Source organism: Hibiscus syriacus, unplaced genomic scaffold (genome assembly GCF_006381635.1).
Source record: "Hibiscus syriacus cultivar Baekdansim isolate YM2019G1 unplaced genomic scaffold, ASM638163v2 tig00110788_pilon, whole genome shotgun sequence".
NCBI classification, from domain to species: Eukaryota; Viridiplantae; Streptophyta; class Magnoliopsida; order Malvales; family Malvaceae; genus Hibiscus; species Hibiscus syriacus.
The window spans coordinates 1,940,422-1,968,082 of record NW_024062863.1 but is presented as its reverse complement, the minus strand read 5'-3'; the positions used below and the strand labels follow the sequence as shown (position 1 = coordinate 1,968,082).

Below are 27,661 nucleotides of genomic sequence, written 5' to 3'. Positions count from 1 at the left end.
TATTTTTTTTACCAACACAAAATGGTCCCTAAATTTACTTAGATTAATTTCAAATTTTAATTTTTTTCTTTTATTTTAAAAGTGGGGTTATTACACAAACACCCACCCACTACCGGCCATTGCCTATCACAACCGTTGATGTCACAGTCGATGACAACCAATCACCACCCACTGTCAGCGGTGTTATGATATAAACCTAATTGTTATGTATAAAGAAACAATAGAGAAGATAGAAGAAAAACTCTGCATTTCATTTCATCAAAAACATACTATCACAAATGGAGCCTTCGTAGCTCATTTATATCAGCTGATAAACTATGCTAACTGATTAACAACTTCCTTTAACTAACTAGTAACAACACTCAACCAATTCTTAACAACCTTAGTTACAACTACCTTTACACTAACGTTTATACACTAATATTCCCCATACAGTTCGCATTTCCAGCTTTGCTCCCTAACGAACAATCTTCATGCAGTTTGCATACACTAACATTCCCCCTGCAAGTTACACATTCAACTTCATCATTACCCATAATTTTGGGAAAACTGGTTAGCAAAGCGCAACCGTCCTTATGACTCTGAGTGACTAACAGTTTCTGTCGATGACGAACAAACACCGGGGCAAACAGTGGCTTAGTGAGAACATCAACAACCTGCTCATACGTTGGAACCGCTTGTACCTACAAACGTCCAGTTGCTACAAGTTCTCGAACAAAGAATAAATCCAGCTAAACATGTTTAAACTTTGAATGAAGAACCGGATTGGAATACACAGCAACAGTGCTGGTATTGTCACACCAAAGGATTGGTTTGCCATGAAACGAGCACTACAACTCTTTGAACAAGGACACAAGCCACATGATTTCCGAGGAAGCTGAGGCAACACTGTGATATTCTGCTTCAATAGTGGATCGAGTAACCACCTGCTGTTTGCGAGAACTCCAGGACACGAGATTGCCACCAAAGTATATGCAATATCCGGACGTGGATCGCCTGTCATCCACATCAGCCTCCCAATTTGCATCAGTAAAGCCCACCAACGACAGTCGAGAGGAGGATGGAAACCTCAAACTATAGTCTAAAGTTCCCTGTAAATACCGTAGGATTCTCTTGACTGCCTGAAATTGTAAGTCTCTAGGGGCTTACATAAACTGACAAACACGATTAACAGCATATGCAATATCTGGCCTAGTGATCACCACATATTGAAGAGCCCCAACAATGCTTCTATAGTTTGCCACTTCATCAATAAGTGTTCCATTAGTGGCAGAAAGCTTACATTGTGTTACCATGGGGGTAGGAAGCTCCTTAGCTGTTGCAAATCCATTCCTTTGTAACAAATCAAGCACATACTTTTGCTGTTTCAACACCAAACCACTCGAGTCATAGTAGACTTCGATAACCAGGAAGAACTTAAGAATTCCAAGGACTTTCAAAGCAAATTTCGTATGAAGTTTATTTATAACACCTTGGACTTCACTTGAGCAGCTTCCTGTGAGAATAATGTCATCTACATAGACCAGTAAATAAATCATACCAGCACTAGTTCCTCGAACGAACAAGGAGGCATCCGATCTTGACACATCAAAACCTTCTGAAACCAAATATCCTTTGAGACTCTCAAACTAGGCTCGAGGTGCCTGTTTCAAACCATATATTGCTTTGTTCAGTTTGCACACCATATTGTCATCACCTTGTTCATAACCTGGGGGCTGCAATATATATACTTCTTCAGATAAGTGACCATTCAAAAAGGCATTGTTGATGTCTACCTGCATGAGGGACCAGCCTTTGGCTAATGCAAGGGAAATAATAACTTGAACAGTAACCGGTTTTACCATAGGGCTGAATACTTCATTAAAATCAATACCGGGTTGTTGAAGAAATCCTTTGGCCACGAGGCGAGCTTTGTAACGTGCAATGGAACCATCTGCATTTCTTTTGACTTTAAAGAGCCATTTACAACTTACAGCTCTCCTGCCTTTAGGAAGAGGAACCAAAGTCCAAGTTTTATTGCGAGTCAAGGCATCAAATTCTGCATGTGCAGCAGCCTTCCAATGAGGGTACAGGAAAGCCTCGTTAATTGTTGTATGTTCTTTGTCATTGAATGAGACGTTCAACACCTTTGGTTTTCGTATCCCATTCTTACCACGTGTAATCATGGGGTGAATATTTTGGTCAGGGACAGTCTGACCAATGCATGTGGGTGACATAGTGTTACTCGAAGAGCACGCTTCATTGCCAGAATGGTGTGCATTACCGATATTCGAAACCAACTCCTCAGCATGAGCTCCAGGTGGTGAAGGAAAAATATAGGCATCTGCCGAATCCGTAGCAACCAATTCCTCATGAGGTAATATTCCACCTACGAATGAAGGTGATGTCACATTCGTATTAACAGAGTCTGCAACTACCTGTTCAACAGGTAACAACAAACCATCAGTAAAAGAAGAATTTACAGTATGCGGAGTGGTACCCTCGTTCACTCTACTTGGTCCAGAAACTGATGTTGTAATAATTGGAAGAAGACCTTCAGTGACCCCTGGAGAGTATGAGCCATTTGTGGAGATGCTACTTCTTTGTTGAAAAGGGAAGACATGCTCATCAAACACCACATGTCGAGAGATGATCACCCTCTCATCATCGTCCAAACATCGATAGCCCTTATGAGGCGGGCTATAGCTTAGAAAAACACATTGTCGTGACCTAAACTCCAATTTATGATGATTGGCGTACCTCATGCATGGAAAGCATGCACACCCAAAAACACGTAGGAAGTCATACGCTGGCACCTCGTTATACAAGATCTCAAACGGGGATTTTCCATCTATAACTGGGGTGGGCAGTCTATTGATGAGATAAACTAAAGATACAAAAGCATAGCTCTAAAATTTTAGGGGTAGAGAAGCTTGAGCGAGCATGGTTAACCCCACTTCAACTATGTGTCTGTGTTTCCGCTCAGCTCAACCATTTTGTTCAGAGGTGCCTGGGAATGAGATTCGATGTTCAACACCATTTTGCAGCAGCCAGCCCTTAAGCGATTGATATTCACCACCACCGTCCATTTGCAACGCCTTAATTTTGTAGTTGAATTGTACCTCTATTAGCTTGTAAAAATTAATAAAGCATGATTGTACCTCAGATTTCCTTTTAAGCAAATAAACCCAGGTGTATCTGATTGGGACATCAACAAATGACACATAGAACAAAAAAACATCTGAAGAATTAAAAGGAGCAAACCCCAAATATCTGAAACAACTAGTCGAAATGGTTCATTATATTGCGAGGGAGAAGAACAAAAGAGAAGTTTGTGAGCATTCCCTTGCATATAAGCAACACACACATGTGTCAATTTATTCTTATGAAAGGGAACATTACAGTGCTTCATAACATATTTTACTACATCACTGGAGGCATGACCAAGGCGTCGATGCCATAGGTCCATAGGATCTGAAATCACAGTAATATGGTTTAGCTGAGCATCCGAGCACACCTCAGCACAAGGGAGTAGCTGATAAAGCCCTTCATCCGTGAGCCTCCCTCGAAGAAGAACCTGCCGTGTCTGAGCATCCTTCACAACATACTCATACGGGTGAAACTCAAGAAAAACACCGTTATCTCGTGTAAACTGTGAAACAGAAATCAACTTCTTCTTGATGTTAAGAACATGTAGCATGTTACACAAAACTAAAGGTTTCATACTAGAATACAAAGAGTTTTGTCCTACATGAGCAATTTTAATGCCATCACCATTGCCCATGTGCAAGGCATTATCACCAGTATACACCATACCTGAATGAAAAACAGAGTGATCATTAGTCACATGGTGGGTCGCACCAGTGTCAGGGTACCAAACAGCATCACTTGTGGGCTTAAAAAAAGACTGGACACCCGAGGATGGAAGCATTGAAACAAAGGTTGCAGGAGTTGGGGGTGCCAAGAATGGATTCTGGCCTACTGTAGAAGGATTCGAAACATCATTAGATGATCCAACTGAAGCTCCAGAAGACGGATAGTAACCAAAGGTTGTTGGGGAGCAAAATAAAGCACTAGGAATTATAAAACTGACTGGATATAGATAAGGAGAAGGGGCATGAACAAAACCAGGGTATGACACCGTATTTACTGCATGATTATATCCCCGTACAGAGGGTTGATTCTGATCAACACCCGAACCATTTGGTCGTTTCGAATAACTTGCAGCTGAAGAACTAGAGTCACCAACACCAGTGTAATCACAGTCGAAACGATGATAACATTTCTGAACTACATGTCCAAACTTACCACATATTTGATATTGTGGTCTGTTGGAGTTATAACTCCATCCACGACCTCGTCCTCGATAACCACCTCCCTACTGATCACGCACTTGAGAGGAACGATTATCAGTGGAATCTTTAACACTTAATTCAACATCAGGCTTCAGCTGAACAACATTGGCCGAGAGTCATTCACCCAAGAACATCTTGTTGAGTTAATCGAATGACGAAATTGGCCAAGAGGGGGGTGAATTGGCAATAAAAATTTTGTGAAAGCTTTTGCAGAAAATTGAAAGTATTTGCACAGCGATTTACAGTGGTTCGACTTTCTCAAACAAAGTCTACGTCCACTACCTTAGCTATCCACACTAAGGATTTTCCAAAAAATTCACTAATTTGTTCTTTCTTTTGAGGCCAAAGAGATAACCTTACAATTCCCTCAAGAGTATACCCCAACTCTTGAGAACACTCTTTTCTCAAAGAGAAGATTACAAATTTGCAAACTTACAAGAAAACCTCACAAGGTAAGATGTTTGCACAATTCTAGAACAAAGAAAAGAACACTCAAAGATGAATACAATTGAGCACAAAAAGTGTTCTTGAAAGCAAAATGAATATTGAATGAAAATAGGCTTGAAATGCTCAAACTTGAGGTTTGATGCTTTCTCTTTGATTCTCTCTTGATTCTAGTTGCTTGATGTTTCTTGTTTTTGATCAATGGCTTCTAAGCTTGCTTAAATACACCTTGGATCACTTCTGAAAGTTGGGGATGATTAGAGAAGATATTATAGTCGTTTTAGTGTGAAAACATTTAATAAAACAGCTTGGAGCGTGGGGGGAATCGGTTCCCCCTCATAGGGAATCGGTTCCCTAAGTGTAAAATTCAAATATTTCGACCGTTGAACAGGGGGAATCGGTACCCCCTTGGGGGGGATCGGTTCCCTCCGAGCATACTGGAATTCTCGGAACAAAAATGTTTAGGGGGGAATCGGTTCCTCCTATGGGGGAATCGGTTCCCTCCGAGCATTCTGGAAATCTCGGAGCCAAACCATTCAGGGGGAATCGGTTCCTCCTATGGGGGGGAATCGGTTCCCTCTGAGCAATCTGTAATTTTTGGCTTTGAATTGGTTCGAAATACTTTGTAAAATTATTTTGAAATTGTTTATGATTAAAACTTAATTTTACACTTAAGTAAGGATTAAAAATGATTTTTGAAATATTTGGAGTAATGTTTTGATATTCGAATAGTTATATCGAATATACTTAGAAAATCATTTGGAAAATCTTAAAATCAATTTAACTTAATTTGTTATATCGAAATATTAAAATGTTTCAACAATCTCCCCCTTTTTGATATAACAAAACATTTTAGTAATTTTAAGATTTTTGAAATCGAGTTTTGAAATTACTCCCCCTTACTTTAACACTTCTTCAATTTATCATGTAAAACATTTAACACTTAACTTATTCTTCTCCCCCTTTTTGTTAAATCAAAAAGACATTGTAAAACAAGGTTTTGAAATCATTTAGCCAATTGATTTATTAATTATAAGCTTAAGCTGCTAAGATCACAATCAAAAGAGAGGTTAGTCATTAGTTTCATCAATATTCATAAATAATGTGATATGGCAAAATTGGTCATATTGCTAATAATGATGTAAATGATGCAATAACGAATAAAACACACTAAACATATAAGTTCACATTATCCATAAATCCAAAATCCAACAATCCACAAAATCAAACAATTCAAAATGTTGAAACAATATTCATTTTGTTCAAAGTTTTAAAGCTAAACATAAAATCAAGCATCCGGATCGGTAGGAGGAAAACGGGCTCGCATAGCAGCCATTTCATGAGTTAGTTCATTGATACGAGCATTGGTTGATTCATTGTTTGCACGCATCTCCCAAAGAATCTCTAATTGTTGAGCTCCCATTGTGGATAAATGAGACTCTATAGAGGAAAAGCGCGAGTCCATGGTAGCGTATCGGAAATCGAATGTCTCCATAAAGGATTGAAAATATGGAGGCATTTGATGCGTTTGTTGTGCTTGCTCCTCGGGCTGCTCTTAGGGTTGTTCAGGTTCTTCTTCAGGTTCATCAATATCCCTCATTAATTGTTCAAACTCGGGATCTTCGTCAGCTTCGGGTGGAGCTTGTGAAGAACTAGCTCCCGGAGTAGAAGATCGAACCCATTCACCGGTTTCTTTGTTCTTTACCCATCCCGCTCTCGTTAAGGAAAGAAGATTGATTTGTTTCTTAAGAGGAAAAACGGCATCTAGACCGACTCTAAGCCCAGCTTTGGAAAACAGATTACTCAAAAAGCAACCGTAAACTAGAGATGAACAGAGTTTCTTGTTAGGAACAAGATTTACGGTTTCAACAATTTCAGCAAAAATAATCTGAGGTAGGTTAATTTTAATATGGTTTTCGAAACAATGTAACCACCAAAGATCCAAAGCTCTAAGAGTAGAATAACGACCTCCGGATGGTCGAAACCACCAAGAAATCATTAGATGAAGAAAACGCTCATGTAGGTTTAAGACACTCGCACTATCTCTTCTTTTATAACGAGAACCTAAAATTTGTTTTTCATTTGAAATACCATCATTATCTAATCCAAATGTATTGGCTATATATGCCGGGTCAATATATAAGAATTGTCCTAGAAGGTAGGAACGAATTCCTATGGTTTCGGTTTCATCTTGATTTTTAACACAAACGGCATTAGAGTAGAATATACGAACAAGTTGATGGTAAACGATGGGTTCAAGATCAAATAGTTTATCAAATTTCCATTCTTGTAAAATGGGAAGATATTTAAAATCGATAGCTAACATAGCTTGACGAGAAGGAATACGTTCTTCCCGGATTTTGTAAGAATCGAAATATTGATAATACCAATATCAGTGATTTCTAGACCCAGGATGATTGAAACACGAATTTTGGATAGTCAAGTTGGGATCAGGATTTGGAATAGGATTTTGAGGAATAGGAGGAGGATTTGGTTGACGACTAGAACGACTAGATGAAGACCTAGGACGTTTAGGATTGGACATGGTTTAGGAAATCGGAATAGAATTGATAACCTGCATTTTTTAAAAAAAAACAAATGTATGCAATTCAATTAATCCTAAAACTCAAATGAGTCCTCAATATTTCAAGATTCTCTAAATCAATCCTAATGGGCAAAGTTTTTGAAAAACTTTTGAAAAATATGGTTTTGAGAAACAATATATGTAGTTTTTCATAACAACAACATAATTTATCAAAACACAATAATTTGAAAAATAACATTTTTTTTATTTCGAAAATTTAAAAAATTCTTGTGTTTTTGATGAAATTAGTTGTAACATCTACTTTCTAATCACTAAATAATCAATGCCCGATCACTATTTCAACCTAGAACTAATTAAAACTAATCCTATGTTCAAAAAACAATGAAATAGAGAGTTTAGAAAAATTACCTTGAAAGATGAAGATTGAGGGGATTTAGATGTTGTTTGCACGATTTTAATGATTCCAACAGGTTTAGAAGATGATGTTTGATTCGAATTCCGATTAATATCGTTGATTTGAGGCAAGAAAGGAGATTTGAGAGATTTAGAGGAAAGAAACGGCGAAGAGAGAAGAAGAGGGTTTTTGAGATTTGGGGGTTGTTCTGCCCGATTTTAGCAGAACCCCAGGGGGGTATCGATTCCCCTGTGGGGGGAATCGGTTCCCCTTCAAAGGGGGAATCGATTCCCTCAAGGGGGGATCGATTCCCTCTGCAGCAAAATGCTAAAATCCGATTTTTAAGCACAAAATGCTAAATTAATATTTTCTAGTGGTATTGGCAACTCATATATCAAAAATTAATTATGTTCAAACAATTAAATTAATCTTTAATCGATTTTTGAACATAAAATTAATTTTCACTAAGAATCACAAACTCCTCCTAACTAATAGCAAGAATGCAATCAAAAATTATTATTATAAGCATTTTTCAAGATTTATTAAAAGTGCTAAAATTATTTTAAACACTAAGTGAAGATAGGTTGGTCAAACCTAATTCTCTCCTAAGTGTCCAAAATCTTTCCTTGTCTAAGGGTTTTGTAAAGATATCCGCTAATTGGTGCAAAGTATCAACAAATTCTAGAACTACATCTTCCTTAGTGACATGGTCTCTAATGAAGTGATGTCTTATTCCAATGTGCTTAGTTCTAGAGTGTTGGATGGGATTTTTAGTGAGACAAATAGCACTAGTATTGTCACACTTGATAGGAATGGTACCTACTTCAATTCCATAATCAAAAAGTTGTTGTTTCATCCATAAAATTTGTGCACAACAACTACCGGCTGAAATGTATTCCGCTTCAGTGGTAGATAATGCAACACAATTTTGTTTCTTTGAAAACCAAGAAATCAGCATATTTCCAAGGAATTGGCAAGTACCAGAGGTGCTTTTCCTATCTAATTTGCATCCTCCATAATCCGCATCAGAAAAAGCATGCAAGCTAAAACTAGAGTCTCTAGGATACCAAAGTCCTAAACTAGGAGTGTCCTTAAGGTATCTAAAGATTCTCTTAACAGCTAGTAAATGTGATTCTTTAGGACATGATTGAAACCTAGCACACAAGCAAACACTAAACATAATATCCGGTCTACTTGCGGTTAGATAAAGTAAAGAGCCAATCATTGACCTATATAATTTAACATCTACACATTTACCTCCTTCATCTAAGTCAAGCTTTGTTGAAGAGCTCATTGGAGTGTTATGAGGTTTCCCATTTTCCAGTCCAAACTTCTTGAGCATATCTTTGACGTACTTAGCTTGATTAATGAAGATGCCATCTTTTCTTTGCTTGATTTGGAGTCCCAAGAAAAATGAGAGCTCCCCCATCATGCTCATCTCAAACTCACTTTGCATTAGCTTAGAAAATTCTTGACAAAGAACATCATTAGTAGAACCAAATATTATATCATCAACATAAATTTGAACTACTAATAAATCTTTACCTTTTCTCTTTAAAAACAATGTAGTGTCAACCTTTCCTTTTAAAAAACCTTTTTCAATTAAAAAAATTGACAATCTTTCATACCAAGCTCTAGGAGCTTGTTTTAAACCATAAAGAGCTTTTGTCAATTTTAAAACATGATCCGGAAAATTTGAATCTTCAAAACCTGGAGGTTGTTCCACGTACACTTCTTCTTTTATAAAACCATTTAAAAATGCACTTTTAACATCCATTTGATATAATTTAAATTCATGAAAACATGCAAATGCTAATAACATTCTAATTGCTTCCATCCTAGCTACGGGAGCATATGTTTCATCGTAGTCTATGCCTTCTTCTTGAGTATAGCCTTGAGCAACAAGTCTAGCCTTGTTCCTCACTATATTACCACTTTCATCAAGTTTATTTCTAAAAACCCATCTAGTACCTACAGTAGATTTATTACTAGGCCTTTCAACTAATGTCCATACTTTACTTCTCTCAAATTGATTTAATTCTTCTTGCATAGCCATAATCCAATGTTCATCTTTTAATGCTTCTTTGATGTTCTTAGGCTCTATGCATGAAATAAATGCAACATAATTACAGATATTTCTAAGAGAAGATCGAGTAGTTACCCCTTTTGATGGATCACCTATAATTTCACCATCCTTGACATAGTTGTACTCTCTTGGAAAAGATACTTCCCTTTCTTCAATGGTTGGATTCTCGAGGGGATCATGAGTTTCCTCATCTTTTGTTTCTTCCTTTGATGATGATTCTCCAACGTCATGTCTAACGTCATTTGCTTGTATAATACCTACATCATCATTAACAGAAGAATCCTTCCTCGGAAGGGGATTATCATCGAAAACAACATGTATAGACTCTTCTACAACTAAAGTTCTTTTATTAAATACACGATAAGCTTTAGAATTTAAGGAATAACCCAGAAAAATTCCTTCATCACTTTTAGCATCAAATTTACCAAGATTTTCTTTACCGTTGTTTAAAACAAAACATTTACATCCAAAAGGATGAAAATAACTAATGTTAGGCTTTTTATTTTTGAGAATTTCATATGGAGTTTTCTTTAAAATTGGCCTAATCATTACTCGATTTACAACATAACAAGCGATATTTGTGGCTTCCGCCCAAAAATATTTTGGCAAATTATTTTCACAAAGCATGGTTCTAGCCATTTCTTCTAAAGTTCGATTTTTCCTCTCAACAACTCCATTTTGTTGAGGGGTTCTAGGTGCTGAAAAATTGTGGCTAATACCATTAGAATTACAAAACTCAATAAATCCAAGATTTTCAAATTCAGTTCCATGATCACTTCTAACACTAGTGATAGAGTAACCTTTTTCATTTTGGATTATTTTTGAAAATGTGATGAAATTTTCTAATGCTTCATCTTTAGTACTTAAGAATAGAACCCAAGTGTATCTAGAATAGTCATCTACCAAGACAAATGCATATTGTTTTCCTCCCAAGCTAGTAGTTCTAGTTGGCCCAAAAAGATCTAAATGGATCAATTGTAATACTCTACTAGTTGATACATCATTAATAGATTTAAAAGAAACTCGTTTTTGTTTTCCTTTAGCACAAGCATCACAGATTTTATCATTATCAAATTTAAGCTTAGGCAACCCTCGAACTAAATTACCTTGAATTAGCCGTTGCAAAACACTCATACTAGCATGTCCTAGTCTCCTATGCCATAACCAACTATCATGTTCATCCTTAGCAACTAGGCATAAATTAGTCATATCAATAGAATCTAAATGCACCATGTAAATGTTTCCTATTCTATGACCAACAAGCATAATCCGATTAGATGCAATGTCAATGACTTTACAACCATTAATTTCAAATAAGACATTGAATCCTTTAACGCATAATTGACTAATACTCAATAGATTATGCTTTAATCCATTCACATATAAAACATTCTTAATTTGTATAGAAGAGGTATTACCTATTGTACCAATACCTTCAATGTGACCTTTTGAATTATCACCAAAAGTCACTTCTCCTCCATTTTTGACGTTAAGCTCTATGAACCGGCTTTTGTCTCCGGTCATGTGTCTTGAGCATCCACTATCAAGGTACCATGAATTTGAATTTGTTTCCCGTGCCTTGTAGCAATGCTCCTTTCCCTACAAACATAGATTAATTTTTGATTTTTGGTACCCAAATTCTTTTGGGTCCATATTCATTAGTTTCCAAAATCCTAGTTCCCATAGGTATCCATTTGTGTAGGATATCTTTATCTTTAGTAGTAATGAGTCCTTTAGGAACCCATATACTTCTAAAGATTTTACCATTTAAGGTTCGTTGAGGATATCTATGATTGTAGTTTCTAAAATCTTTTCTAACAAAGTTGGATTTTGAATTTTCTCCTTTTTCAAAACGTTTTGTTCCAACTTTATCAAAAGAAGTTTTAAGATCATCAATTTTCTTTTGATGATCATCATTGACCTTTGAAAGTAAATTTTGCAAATCTAAATTTTTCTTTTCAAACTCTTCTAGTTTGATTTGCAAATCTTTGATTTTACTTTCAAGATCATTGTTGGTTTTGGATATGAGTTTATTTTCATTTTTCAACTTTGAAACATCATTTTTATATTTTAAAAATAATTTCTCATAATCCGAAGCCAACCCATTATATTCCTCTAATAGCTCATCATAAGATAAATCATCAAAATCAGATGAGTTAGAGGTTACCTTAGAATCTTCCCCAAATGCCATTAAGCACAAGTTTGCTACTTCTTGTTCTTCTTCATCGGAACCTTCTTCATCGCTCCATGTAGCCACATGAGCCTTGTGCTTATTCTTTGATTGACCCTTCTTCTTCAATTATGGGCAATCATATTTGACATGCCCTGGCTTTTTGCATTCATAGCAAATGATCGGGTCCTTCTCTTTTGGTTCATCTTTGAGGCCTACATTTCGTTTGAATTTTCTTCCTCGGTAAGGTCTCATCATTTTTCTGAACCGTTTGGCAAACAATGCCATTTCCTCGTCATCATCATCATCATTAGAATCACTCTCATCTTTTGTGGATTTGAGAGCAACTCCAATGTTTTTCTTCTTCTCCTTCTCCTTTGGTGTCTCTTCAACTTTATCAAGGTCCACCTCATCTTCAAGCATCATCTCATGAGTGAGGAGTGAACCGATAAGTTCTTCAAGAGTTAAGGACGATAGGTCCTTAGACTCGATGATTGCCGTCTTCTTTGATTGCCATGATTTTGGGAGGGAGTAGACTAACTTCCTCACAAGCTTTTCATTTGAGATGATCTCTCCATATGATTTGAGACCATTGACAATCGTTGAAAATCTATCTGTCATAGCTTTGATGTCTTCATTTGGTTTCATCCTGAAATTTTCATAGCTATGCGTTAGAATACTAATTTTTGATTTCTTTACCTCATCGGTACCTTCATGTGTGACTTGAAGCTTGTCCCATATTTCTTTGGCGGTTGTACACGATGAAACTCTTCCGTATTCATCTGGTCCAAGAGCACAAAAGATAATATGGATGGCTTTGGAGTTGAGCTGGAACATTTTTGTATCTCCTTCACTCCACAACCTTGGATGAGTGATAGGCTTAATGTATCCTTCTTCTACGGCATTCCATGCTCCCATGTCACTTGCTTGAATGAAGTACATCATTCTATTCTTCCAATAGGCGTAGTTAGCTCCATTGAAGAAAGGAGGCTTGTTGACGGGCATCGAATCGAGACTGGAGTCGAAGTTTGAAGCGGAGGCCATTGATGACTTTAATAATCGATATAACTCTTCCCGAATCGACTCAAGAGGCGATAAAACCTTCAAATGAGTTAGGCTCTGATGCCAATTATTGAGTTAATCGAATGACAAAATTGGCCAAGAGGGGGTGAATTGGCAATAAAAATTTTGTGGAAGCTTTTGCAGAAAATTGAAAGTATTTGCACAGCGATTTACAGTGGTTCGACTTTCTCAAACAAAGTCTACGTCCACTACCTTAGCTATCCACACTAAGGATTTTCCAACAAATTCACTAATTTGTTCTTTCTTTTGAGGCCAAAGAGATAACCTTACAATTCCCTCAAGAGTATACCCCAACTCTTGAGAACACTCTTTTCTCAAAGAGAAGATTACAAATTTGCAAACTTACAAGAAAACCTCACAAGGTAAGATGTTTGCACAATTCTAGAACAAAGAAAAGAACACTCAAAGATGAATACAATTGAGCACAAAAAGTGTTCTTGAAAGCAAAATGAATATTGAATGAAAATAGGCTTGAAATGCTCAAACTTGAGGTTTGATGCTTTCTCTTTGATTCTCTCTTGATTCTAGTTGCTTGATGTTTCTTGTTTTTGATCAATGGCTTCTAAGCTTGCTTAAATACACCTTGGATCACTTCTGAAAGTTGGGGATGATTAGAGAAGATATTATAGTCGTTTTAGTGTGAAAACATTTAATAAAACAGCTTGGAGCGTGGGGGGAATCGGTTCCCCCTCATAGGGAATCGGTTCCCTAAGTGTAAAATTCAAATATTTCGACCGTTGAACAGGGGGAATCGGTACCCCCTTGGGGGGGGATCAGTTCCCTCCGAGCATACTGGAATTCTCGGAACAAAAATGTTTAGGGGGGAATCGGTTCCTCCTATGGGGGAATCGGTTCCCTCCGAGCATTCTGGAAATCTCGGAGCCAAACCATTCAGGGGGGAATCGGTTCCTCCTATGGGGGGGAATCGGTTCCCTCTGAGCAATCTGTAATTTTTGGCTTTGAATTGGTTCGAAATACTTTGTAAAATTATTTTGAAATTGTTTTATGATTAAAACTTAATTTTACACTTAAGTAAGGATTAAAAATGATTTTTGAAATATTTGGAGTAATGTTTTTGATATTCGAATAGTTATATCGAATATACTTAGAAAATCATTTGGAAAATCTTAAAATCAATTTAACTTAATTTGTTATATCGAAATATTAAAATGTTTCAACACATCTTCTGCCGAGCTTCACAGTCAAGCAACATTTCGATGATGGTGTCTAACGATACATCTTCCCTGGAAGCTATATCAATTATTGATTCAAATTCCATAGTTAGGCCTGCAAGAATGACACTAACATGTTCTTGCTCAGTTACAATACTTCCAGAAGTATTTAGTAAATCACAAACAGCTTTGACTTTTGCTAAAAACTCATGAATAGACAAGCCAGACTTCCTTTGCGAGTGCAAAGTATGGTGTAGCGATGAGATCTTCGCACTAGATCGTGCACCAAATAAACGTGTCACGGCACTCCAAATAGCAGCTGCAGATGTAAGGCCAGTGAGGTGAGACAGAATCTCCATGCTTACCGTTGTTAACAGCCAGGAGGCAAGCAACTTATCTTGTTTCCTAAAAGCCAAAAATTCTGAAATTTCCTCAATTTGACCAACATCATTAGTAAGAAATTCACTTGGAACAACTATATTAGGCAAAATAAACTTCAACAAGCCATAACCATCAATGATTAATGACACTTGATGCTTCCACAACAAATACGTATTTTCAGTGAGTTTAATTGTATCGTGTTTGGGTATATGCTGAATGGAGCCTACACGAGTGGCGGTGTAGCTCATAGGGGAGTTGATTTACGAACCATTCTCTTCACGAGTTGGATCAACCATAAGATCAACCATATTGAGTAATAACACAGACCACAGATCTGAACTTCAAGAAAATTACGTACTAAATCAAGAAGCACAGAATGATGAAGTAAGGAAAGTAAAGAACGAACACCTGGGCTTCATGAATGGCAGCAGGAAGTCACACGACAGCAGCACCTGGAATTAGCGGCTGATACCATGTTATGATATAAACCTAATTGTTATGTATAAAGAAACAATAGAGAAGATAGAAGAAAAACTCTGTATTTCATTTTATCAAAAACATCCTATCACAAATGGAGCCTTGGCATCTCATTTATATCAGCTGATAAACCATGCTAGCTGATTAACAACTTCCCTTAACTAACTAGTAACAACACTCAACCAATTCTTAACAACCTTAGTTACAACTACCTTTACACTAACGTTTATACACTAACATTCCCCATGCACTTCGTATTTCCAGCTTTGCTCCCTAACAAACAATCTTCATACAGTTTGCATACACTAACAAGCGGAACCCAATATCAGTCAAATCATTTCCATTCTGTCACAAATCCCAGAAATCCCCCCGGCCGTTCGTAATCACCCAGAACCCATTATTGGTCATTTTGGGGTTTATTTATTTAGCGTATTTTCATTTCATTTCAATTTAAACCATTCGAGAAAAACTGGAATCGAGCAAAACGTTGGCAGGTTTAATGTCATATTGGATTATTTTACTCAAGCTCTCTAGCAGTTCCCACAGCTTTCTCTTATAATTTGTCCCACTCAATTTCATGTTTATTCTTGAATAACAGTTGGTTGAGAGATTCATTTTCCGTGTATTCATAAACTAAAGCTTTTGCCTGTGGTTCAAAGCAGAAACCATAAAGCCTTACTAGATTCCAATGATATGTTCTTCCTTTGGTGTTGAGCTCAGCCGTAAACCATTCCAGTTCATCGAAGGAAAGCCTTGGAGGGGGCACGAAAAAATCAACAAAAAAAGGGGAAAATGGAGGGAAAAAGAAAGGGAGAAATGAACAAACCAGAGATGGAGAGAAAGCCAAAGAAGGTAAGAGGAGATTGGGGCGAAATGACGGTAACAGTTGGGTGGTTGGTTGTCGCCGTAGATGCCAACGTGGGTAAAGAGGTGTAAAATTATAGTTTTTAGAGTTATGGGCTTTTTTTATAAATAACAAATTTTTTAAAATTTTATAAGTTTGACACGTGTCACTTAACATTCGAATTTAACACCCATTACAGTCCATATACTTAAAAATATAACGTTGGAAATGTTAGACACCTACAAATATAATAGAAAAACGTTAGACACTTTTAACAAAAAATTATTTAGACATATAAAATTATTTTTAAGTATAATTTAGACACTTATTTTTACATTAATTTTACATTAAATCATTTTATTTTGCTAATTGTATATGTATATATGAAAAACATTTTATGAAAAAAAATTAAAAATATATATAAATAAAGTAGTATGGTACGTAGTAATTTCTTAATTCCACCTTGTGTGGACGAGTAATAATAATTTATGTAAATATCTCAAAGTAGGAAGTCGTTGACATCATCATACCTCGAGAATTAGATATTATAAATCATTAAGTTGGAACTTTAAAACCCTTTAAATGCAATGATGGTTCAAATTAGTTGAATTAAATTTTAAATAATTTTGTATATCTTTCATAATTTCAGTAAACTTGTTTAATTACTTAAATATAAGGGGTAAAGTCGTACAATACATTTATAGGTGAAGAACATGAATGATATCTCGACTATATAGTATTATTTTATTGAATTTATTGACTATTAAAAGTTACAAAATAGTTCTTTTATTGTATGTTGTTGGTTTCTTAAGTCAATTGATTATTAAAAGTTACAAAATGGTCACTCAAAATATTCATATGTTCCAAACTCGTTTTTTCCATTAAAAATTAACTATCGTCTGAGCAGAATGTTAACATGTTGAATGAGATATGATAGTCGTTAGATATTTTGATATTATATTTTATCATCCTAATCAACATGTTAATGTCCAACTCAAGTTGTCGTTAAATCTTAACGGAAAATGACAAGTTTAGAACATATGAATAGTCGGGTAATCATTTCTAATTTTTAATAGTTGGTGGACTCAACAAAGCAACGCCCTATAATCGAGGGATCACTTTATAACTTTTAATAATTGAGAGACTCAACAAAGCAACGTCATATAGTCAGGAGACCATTTGTATACTTTACCCCACATTTATCTATAATTCATATTTTATTTTCATATAGAAGTTTCTAACTTTAATTATAAACTACGTATTTTTCCTTTAAATTAAGGTATAAACTACATAAATAGACATTGATATTTGAGTAAATTTTATTTTTTACTTTTGATGTTTTAAAAATAATGATTTGGTGATTAACATTATCAATTTATAATAAATTAGTTATTCGACCGTTAATGATCGTTACTAAAGTAATGAAGTGTTATTGTGGCACATTAGTCTAACTTTTTTGGTCATGTGAGATCATTTTGACCGACCCTCATATTTTCTTCTTCTTCTTCAACTTACCATTTATCTTCTTTCTCTAATCCCTTTCTTTCCAAATCCTTAAACTTGCCCCCTTTTTTTTCTCATCTCCTTCAATCAGAAGTCGAACTTTTTTGGCCATGTGAAATCATTTTGACGGACCCTCATATTTTCTTCTTCTTCTTCAACCTTCCATTTATCTTCTTTTTCTAAGCCCTTCCTTTCCAAATCCTTAAACTTGCCCCACTGCAACCCTTTCCACCTCTGTTCATGGCCACCAAAATGTCGCCTCTATATTTCCGGTTGCCGACCCACATAAAAGAACTAGTAGAATTATAATACAGATTGCACTGTTGGCTACATCCATAGTCTATATTTTTTCCCCCATGTTCAAACAACCTCTTTGCAGCAATTTTTAAATTTGATAGTCAAAGCCCCTTGTGTATGTAAGGACATTGATGAGACTAGGAGTCATTTATTTTTTTGAGTGTTAGGGGGAGGAGTTGGATTGAGTGATTGTTAATTTGAGAGGTAAGTCCTTACTTGTCTTTATTCTTAAGTTGGTCTGAAATGCATTTATCTATTGCATATGGGATGGGAGAAACTCTGTATAATTTAGGAACCAGCATCCTGAGCATGTGGTTGTGTTGGATATAGTAAAGGGGGTGATACGGATTAGACTGGAGATAAATGTATCGACAGAATTGATATCGTCCACATTATTCCACCGCCCACTTGATTTGCTTACTTTTTCTTCCATTCTCTTTTGATCAAGGTTTGTTGGGATGGTTCTCTTTTATGACAATCAATTTAAAGATTAATTTAAGATGATTTTTAATTTAAAATGTTACTATATTTAACTTAAAAGTTATATAAATTTACGACTTTTTTATTATAATCAAGAATACTGCATTACAATGATTTTAGGGTTTACAATAATATATATAATATTTTTGTTGTAACCAAAAATGTTATAAAAAAAGAAAACATTTTCAATTTAACTTAAAATATTATCATACTCAACATGAAAAACATTTTTTATTATAATTAATTTTTATCATTTTTTAACTTTACGTTGACAAATCGTATTTTAGGTTTACCGCTCCTTTTTAAATCTCCTTAGTTTTTCTTTTTATTATAATCGGTCAATTTAGTCCTCAATTATATATTCTTGTTTATTTTGCACTCTTATTTATTTCGGGTTTAAAGAATTTTTTATCATTTTAATTGTATTATAGTGATATTTTTACTTTTGAGTTTTGAATATGGATTAATTAAATATTTATTTATAATCAATTAAGTACCGTAGGACACAAGTCACTGTCTTATTAGAAATTAGGAATCAAATTTAGATCTTAGAGCGGGAATTAATGTGCCTTTACCGCTATATCAACTCTCATATTTGATATATAATGCATACAACATTAAAAGTTAAAATTCAATTATTTCAAAATATATTTTTATAAACAAGTAAATTAAATTTAAACCAGATAGGCCACCTTACATAAAGACATGCCTAACAAACGCTAACATGTATGCATAATTTAGATCCATGTCTCTATGTACCACGATCACAGAAAAAAGTTTTAAAAAATAGAGAAAAATGAAATATAAATGGTCCCATTATTTAAACTGAAAAGTGAAGTGAATAATGCATAATTCTTCTAAAATTGTAATATCTTTTAATTTGTTTAATTATATATATATATATATATATATATATATATATATATATATATATATATATATATATATATATATAAGAAGGTTTATTTATCAAATAGGCCTTCATAATTGTACCTGAATATTAAGTTTTTATTTGAAATATGAACTCGTTTAAGTTTATATTAAAAAAAGTATAATAGAATAAGAACGAAATTTCTAAAAACAATATATACAAAATTATATAATTAGTTTCAATTATAAATAATTAAAAATAAATTGTATGCTTTAAAAAATCTTGAGGCATGTAGGCTTTGTAAATAAATCTATGTTGTGATTAGTTTTTTTACGATAATGTATTTGACTTTATAAATAGATATAGAATATTACTTAACTTTTAGAATTATGAGGGAGATAGTAATTAGAGAGATTTACTTTTTTTGAGATGTATGTTTAAGAGATGAGTTTTGTAGAGATATTGAAAGAGTTTTGATAATATACAAATTCATGAAATATACTAGATTTGTGAGATATAAATAATACATGTATTTATATTCTTTGTTATCTCTCTATTTATAATGATTTTTTTTTATTTGTGGAGTAGTCACGACTGAACCATATTAAATTTCATCTTTTGTATGTGATTTATTTTATACTGATCTCGTTTTGATTATTTTTTATTTTTAAATTAATAACAAATGATATTAGAGACATGATTCATGACTCATGAGATGTTGTCATGACTAGTTATTCATTTTTTAGGAATTTTGTTGTTATGTATTTGTTAGCAAGATTGAAGACATGTAGGAGGAAATTTGTTGAAATGAGTTTTCAGTTGCAAGTGGATTAATTCTTAATCGATCTAATAATACTTCAATAAATATTTTGTTTACATAACAGTTAATGTTGTTGAAGACTTAAAAGTTAATTCTCTAACGAAATTTGTATTAATGCGGAGATCGTACGTATTTAGTCAAATCTTAAGTGGTTGAAAATTACTTGATGGTTGACTTTATTTAGATAAGATGTTACAAACCTATCCAATCCGGAAGTCTTAATCATATAAGAGATGCTACATCAGGATTCAAGACTAAAATGAGTCTAAATTAAAAAAAAAAAAACCAATAAAGGTAGAGATATTCAATTGATTAAAAATCATCCAGAGGGGTTGAATGAAAAGTCATTTTAAATGATTTTTTTGACAAAATTGAATTAGAGATATTCAATTTTCTCAATCAAAATTTGCATCCACCAAACCCGTTCCAAATTATGTGTAGGTTATATGCTACTTTTTAAAATGAGACCTTTAAAATATTTTATAATAAATATTAATCTGTTAAATTCAAAATTATGAGGGATCTATGAGGTATTTTTACCAAATTTATTATGGAAAAAAATTAAAGATATTGTCAAAATCTTCATTTGCAACTTTTCCTGCCATTTTCTCGATAATCAAACAAAAAATTTATTTTCCATTTGAACGAAAATGTCGTTAATTAGGACACAAAGGTTGTACCTGGATAGGCCTGAAAGAAATTCATGTGTGAACCTCTAATTTTTGAGACATTGTGACATATCACATGCCACACTTGTAAATGGACGAGCCTCACATCCACTACTTTAGCTTTCTACCACTAAAATTTTCAATTCACTAACCGAATTTAAATCTTTCAAAGATAATATTTAATCTTTATAGCTCTATCTTTTACAATTGTTAAGATAGGACCACTCTCTTAAGGTGAGTGTTTACAAATATGAAAATAAAAAAAATATAAAAATATATTCAATGAAGTTATATATACTACGTACATGAAAATTTGAAAACTCATTTTTATTGATCTTAAAGTGTGGATAGATATAATAATATACTTCAAGTGTCTTTAGAATCATATGTATAATATTATTAAATTTTAAAATACGATAAAAATATTTTGGAATGATATTGTTAAATATGCCAATAATTAAAAAGAAATATTTTATATTTATGATTATATTAAAAGAATTACTACGATAAAAATACTTATGATATAAAATTTGAATTTACTTATTTATTCATTATAATATGTTATCATGCAACTCACATGTTTCCACTATACTATTTTCTAATCTTTCATGCAATTGATTTCTTAACTGTACCTGCCACGTACATTTCGATTATTAAAATTATTATGGTGAATAATAACCCAGGTGATCAGTTGTACTTTGACACATCTTGATTTTTAAATAAAATAATGTATATTCATTGACGACTGTCTTATCTACCGAACCAAACAAACAAATAATCTACAAAATGATTTTTTGTTTCCCACCATACGTATTAAAAAAGTTTTTTTCCTGTGAGTAGGTGGGTTTTAAGTTAGTGTTCGATGAAGTGGATGCATGATATTATTGATTTTGTGTTCATTTAAGAATGGATGTAAGATTTTAAGTTAGGGGATAAATTTTTAAATTTGTAGTGAATTTAAAAAAATTTAAGGTAAAAATATATTATCAATTGAAAATAAAAGAAAAATATTTAAAATGTATTCTAATTTGAAATTTTCATAGTACGTGTGTTCGTACTTTCCTTCTCTTCTGTCCATCCATGTGTTAATTGATATCCTTGTGCTAAGCTTTGTAGATTTATAATTTTTTAAGAACTCTTATATCAAGTAATTTTTTATTAATTTAGTGTGAATATAAGATAGTATCGGTTTGAAATATTCTCAACCATTTGATAATGAACACTCATACAACCCTACACATGTTGTGTTCGAATTTGAAACGTTAAGAGATAACAATCATTTCTTTAACCACTAAAATCATTTAATTCGTATTTTTTTATCGAGTAATTAACTAAAGAAATAGTTAAAAATTAATACGATAAAGTTATTAGTTTAATGACATAGAAAAAGGAATTAATAAAATTTACGAATGAATTACGAATATAATCAATACACCTATGCAGCTATTGTTATTACAAGACAAAAAAGAAAAATACCGGTCAATAAAATTTGGCCTAGCAAAAGCAAAATATTATATGGTCGATTATAGACTTTCACCGACCACAATGCATTGTTTAGTAAAAAAAACATCAATAATGGAGTATCTGAGTACTCGTGTCTTCTTGTTAAAGTCAATTTTAAGTTAAATTAATTGTCAGAAAGAAGAAACAAAGAGGATCAGTCGAATAAATATCTATTTTAGGGTAATGCTTTTTCTCAGCGAATTAGTTTCTTATTAATAATATTAAACATTTAAACCTCAGTCGTGTGTCTCATTAAAAATCTCTTTAAACTTAATTAAAATAAAAGAGTACATTACGATTAGAAAGTCGATTCAAATCAATAACAAACTTGGGGAACTCTAATAATGCCTTCCTAATTACCATCGAGTTTAAAACCTCATACCTTACCGACCTGGCCTTGGTGATGTGATCAGCCAGCCCATTCTGCTCTCTTCGAACGTTTGCGAAGTGAAGGATTGAAATTTCTCGAGTCAGTCTGTCTATTTCGTTAAAAGAATTCCATCATTTCCAAGGTCTCAATAGTGGAGTGGCTATCCAATTCAAAATAACTTGAGAGTCTGACTCGACACAAAGTGGAGTGGCCATCCAATTCCACTATTTTAGGGTAAATTGATTGTTAGAAAGAAGAAAAATAGAGGTTAATCCGAGTAAATTTCCATTTTAGGGTGAATTAATTGTCAAGAAGTGAGGACCAGTGGAGTAAATATCCGTTTTAGGGTAAATTATTTGTCAAAAAGAAGAAAAAGAAAGGACCAGTCTAGTAAATATCCATTTTAAGGGTAAATTAATTGTCAGAAAGAAGAAAAAGAGAGGATTAGTGGAGTAAATATCCATTTTAGAATAAATTAATTGTTACAAAGATGGAAAAAAAAGAGGATCCCTCAAGTAAATATCTGTTTTAAGCCGAGCAAAAAATAATTAAACTAATAATTGAGGAAGAAGCTAGCTGTTTATAAGGAGTAAGGTAAGGCCTGACATGTAAGAGTTTGGTATATTAACGAGTACTGCTTCATATACATAATACATTCACCAGCTAAACGGCATAAAATACACCAAGCTTTCTGTGGTGAAAAAACCTCAATAATATATGAATTAAGTTCAAATTTTAAAATTGTCATTCGTTTAACATATCAAACGATTCCATTGGTTAAAATAAATGTTGTTGTGTCTTCAGATTTTTAGTTTAAATAATTATGTCTACAGAGTATATGTAGAAAGAAGAAAAAGAGAGGATTAGTGGAGTAAATATTCATCTCTTTCTTGTCAAACTCAGATCCATTCTTCTCACCAAATCTCTCAACTTTTTTTTTAGTAGGTAGTGTGGTGGAGGTCTCGTTATAACAATCATTTGGGCTCTATTGGATCCCGAAGTTATGAACATGATGACTCCTTTGGGATCATCAAGCTCGGGGATAACCCTGCTGGCCTGCTCCCCACAAGCCTGAGCAGCCCTTCCTCTCAGACGAAATCGCCTCCAAGTTAGGCGATCGCCTGAGAATCAATTGCCTGGGGAAGGTTATGAGCCTCGGGGAACAACAATAGATTGTGGAAACACAACTCTTGATTGGAAAAAAAAGTAAAAAAAAATATAAAAAAATCCGAATAAAAAAATTGGCTGTGTCGAAACCCACATGCGAGTAAAATAATATTAACTCTCACTCTATAATTAATTCATTGCATGTCTTTTGCCAAAACCCTACCCCACTCTGAGCCTATCTCCATGCTTTTCTTGCCTATAAATTCGGCCTCAAAGCTCGATAGCAAAGCATCCCAAAGCTCAATTCTCACTCTCCCTCTCCCTCTCCAAATCCTATAGAGTAGTGGTGTTTTTGCAGTAGAGAGAGAGATCAATGGCCATGGCCACCATGGAAGCAACGGCAGGCAGAAAGGAGTTCTATAGCGATTATATGCTATTTAACCCTAAGAAAGCCTCGTTGTTTGATCTCATTGCCCTCTTGTTTTCCAGGAATATAAAAAACAGGAAATTTATCGAAACCACTATCGAAACCGAGGACAGTTTCATGTATAGAGTTGCTGTCTTCCTCACTACACTGTTGCAGAAGTTTCTTCTTACCATAAGTATTCCGATGGCTCTGGCGGGGCAGACTTTTGAGGATATGTGCAACCTTTTCACTAACAATGGTGGCTTGTTTGGTCTCGTAAAACGAGTCATGACAGGTATATATACACTACAGACAGCAAAAAAATGTTCATATTACATATACTAACGTCTATTTCTTTGTTTAGGGTTTCATACCTATATTACTATTTCGTTTATATTTACAACCAGAGATAAACAAGTTGATATTTTAAGCAACTTGTGTACTATCCTCCAACAAATTTGCCACTAAGATCCAATTTGAACGATCCTGCATGCATTTTATGTATATTCTAACCACTTGCGTATGTATCTCTTGCAGGATGATCGGAACTTAAAATGAGATAAATAAAAATGATCTCTTTGGTTTTTATTCACATAAATATTATGATGAGAATTTTAACTAATATATTAAAAATTATTTCACTGTTAACTCTTTGATTAAGTGACATAATTATTAATATTTTTTTAAATGTTATATTATTATAACTGAGTATGGACTGAAATTTTACTCATCATTGTTTTATTTAAATGCAATGGAAGATCAAGACTCAAGTGTTTACTTTCATTATCATATCCTTTTAAAGTCCAATCCGACGAGGATAAAAAGATTCTTGATCCATCACCATCATCATCATTGTATACTTCTGCTTATCATCATCATGATTTTTCTTCTTCTTCTCGAGTGATTTTGTGATATTGACTAAATTAATTCTCGATATATTAAAATGGTTTATTTTTAACCTTGAATCTAAATATGATATTTTTATTTTAATTACCAAATTCAGTAATCATTTAATTTCAAAACAATCAATTTTATTTTATTTCATAAAAGTTTAGGGTTCTTTAATCAGTACTCCCCAGCATATTTATAAAGAATGCATGCACGCCTGAAAGCTTCCTTTGTTTTTGCTGCCTTAAATATTTATGTCTTTTTGTGTTTATTTTATTCATCAGGTAACCAACAATTTCAGCTGTATTGTAGAAAAGCTGAAAAAAAGATTGTTTCTGGAAATAAAATATAAAAAGGAAAAAACAATCTAATACTCATATAAAATAGAATCTATTCATTTTAGAAAGGCTTCTGGGTTTTTCTTCTTCTTTTTATTGTAATAAAAGACATAAAAGCGTTGGATTTTCTTTCTTCTGTACGATGAAACAGGGAAGGTTGTGATTCCAGACAGAGAAGCAGCCACCTATGTCTCAGCCGTTGGATATACGGACTTGAGAATGGATTTAAGCAAAGAAATTTTATATGGAAACTCTATGTATTATCCTTCTCTTTCGATTATGGCTGCTAAAGCTGTTTACAATAACGCTGCTTATAACAAATCTATAATCGAAGACCACTGGGGGGTACGGTCATTTTTTTTTTGGGTTTCCATTAAGAATCGAAGATTATCAGATCTGACATTGGTTGCTGTCTTTGTCTGCAGATGCAACTCATTGGATTCAAAAATTATTGGAATGGTATTAGACAATATTAAATTATGAATTAGTGAATTACCACTTTTTAGAAAAGAAATTGAAATATCTTAATTTACTTTTACCAGATTTCATGATGAAAGCTGACACCCAAGTTTCCCTGTTCCGGAACAAAACTGCCGAACACGATACCATTATTGTTTGCTTCAGAGGAACGCAACCATTTAGTGCCGATGATTGGTGTTCGGACGCCGATCTGTCTTGGTACGAATTCAACGGCATTGGAAGGATTCACAGTGGTTTCTTGAAAGCTTTAGGGATGCAAAAAATTGTGGGGTGGCCCAAGTTCGTCATCCCCGATATCACCCGTCGTGCACCATTGGCTTATTACGACATACGGGATACGTTGAGAGACCTTTTGAAGAAAAACCCCGATGCCAAATTCATAGTGACCGGTCACAGTCTGGGCGGTGCGTTGGCCGCTCTTTTCCCGGCCATCTTGTTCTACCACGACGACCAACTGTTGCTGGAGAGGATGGAAGGCGTTTACACTTTCGGACAACCCAGGGTCGGGGACGAGGCGTTCGCGAGTTACATGGAGAAGAATCTGAACAAAAACGGGATCGGGTTTTACAGATACGTTTACTGTAACGATATGGTCCCTAGGGTTCCTTTCAACGGCATGTTCAAACACTTCGGTACCTGCGTTTACTACAACAATAAATACCAAGCAAAGGTAAATATTTTTCAAACCCTAAATTATTGGAAGAAGATAATGTCAGAGTCTAGTCATTAAATACATGCATGTGCTCACTGAGAGAGAGAGAGAGACAAATAATTCTATACATGTCGGATAATTTAAAAAATCTGCAATTATTAAAAATTTTCCTACAACAAGACAATCATACCACAATCTCCATCGATGAGAATAATTATAAATATAATTCCTTTCACTTAATGCAGATAGTTGAGGACGTACCATATAAGAACTACTTCTCGATCTTCGGGTTTATCCCCATGCATTCAAATGCCATTTATGAGGTGATAAGGAGCTTCTCGATGAAAATTAAATATGGATCGGATTATAGAGACGGGTGGCTGATGTTCGGCGTGAGATTGTTTGGAATGTTAATCCCTGGGATTGCGAATCATTGTCCACAAGACTATGTTAATTCTACTCGTCTTGGCAAACCCGACGACGTTTTGTTCCTCCCTCTCCACACCAAAAAGTCACTCGGTTTTGAAGTGCCATTGTTAGCTGCTTGATTTGATGAGAAGCAGAGGGTTGTTGGCTGATATGAATACCAATTCTGATAATAAATATATATATCTACGTAAGGTTACAAATCTTGGGAACTGGGAATTGGTGATCCATTTTCATTCCCAAGAGTTTCTAGGGAAATAACTGGAAGGTACTTGATTACCTCCAGGGTTCAACCTAGCAATTATGTATCTTGTTTTATCCTTTATGTTTATGTATTTTCGTTTCTGTTTGCGAGAATAAAATTACCGAGTCATTACGACTCTTGGAACTCTAAATTTCCAACTGCACTTTTTTTTTCTACTTCAGTACCTTTCAGCTGTTTGGACCCAACTTTGTCGATTTTTTCCAGGAAAATTGCAATAATTTATTTGTTTTGTTTATCGTCAATCTGATAGTTTTTTAGGACATATATACAGCGGGACACTAATAATGCAATATGTGAATAAGATGCGGTTGTGATTGGCTATTGCATTTGACATCCAAACCTGTCTGGTCCTTGTATGCTCAGCAAAGGGAAAAAAATCCCAAGTATCAGGCTTCAAATTGTGCCTAATTTAGTCTAAAATAAAAATATAGTACGTATTATGATTTTGACATGAGATAACAACGGTAAATATGAATGGTTAAATTAATTAAGTGATTAAAGTATTAATTGTTATTCTTAGAAATTTCAGATTTGAAAATCAACGACTATAAGGTATTTGAGTATTCATTGTTAATAATTGAAAGTTTTAGAATATATACTACCATTTGTAAGGATCCTAAATTAATCATATATTTCATATTTTCTTCCAATTAAATT

The 27,661-nt window shown here is 34.1% G+C and overlaps 1 protein-coding gene across 1 annotated transcript; it reads left to right on the top strand.

The window, feature by feature from the left end:
• Positions 1-23,866: 23,866 nt before the first annotated feature.
• On the top strand, positions 23,867-27,115 carry LOC120140696 (triacylglycerol lipase OBL1-like). The gene is made up of 5 exons (XM_039155673.1): positions 23,867-24,250; positions 25,333-25,526; positions 25,607-25,640; positions 25,724-26,331; positions 26,559-27,115. The coding sequence occupies exons 1-5, from the start codon at positions 23,923-23,925 to the stop codon at positions 26,859-26,861; spliced, it is 1,467 nt and encodes a 488-aa protein (XP_039011604.1). The 5' UTR covers positions 23,867-23,922; the 3' UTR covers positions 26,862-27,115.
• The last annotated feature ends 546 nt before the right edge of the window (positions 27,116-27,661 follow it).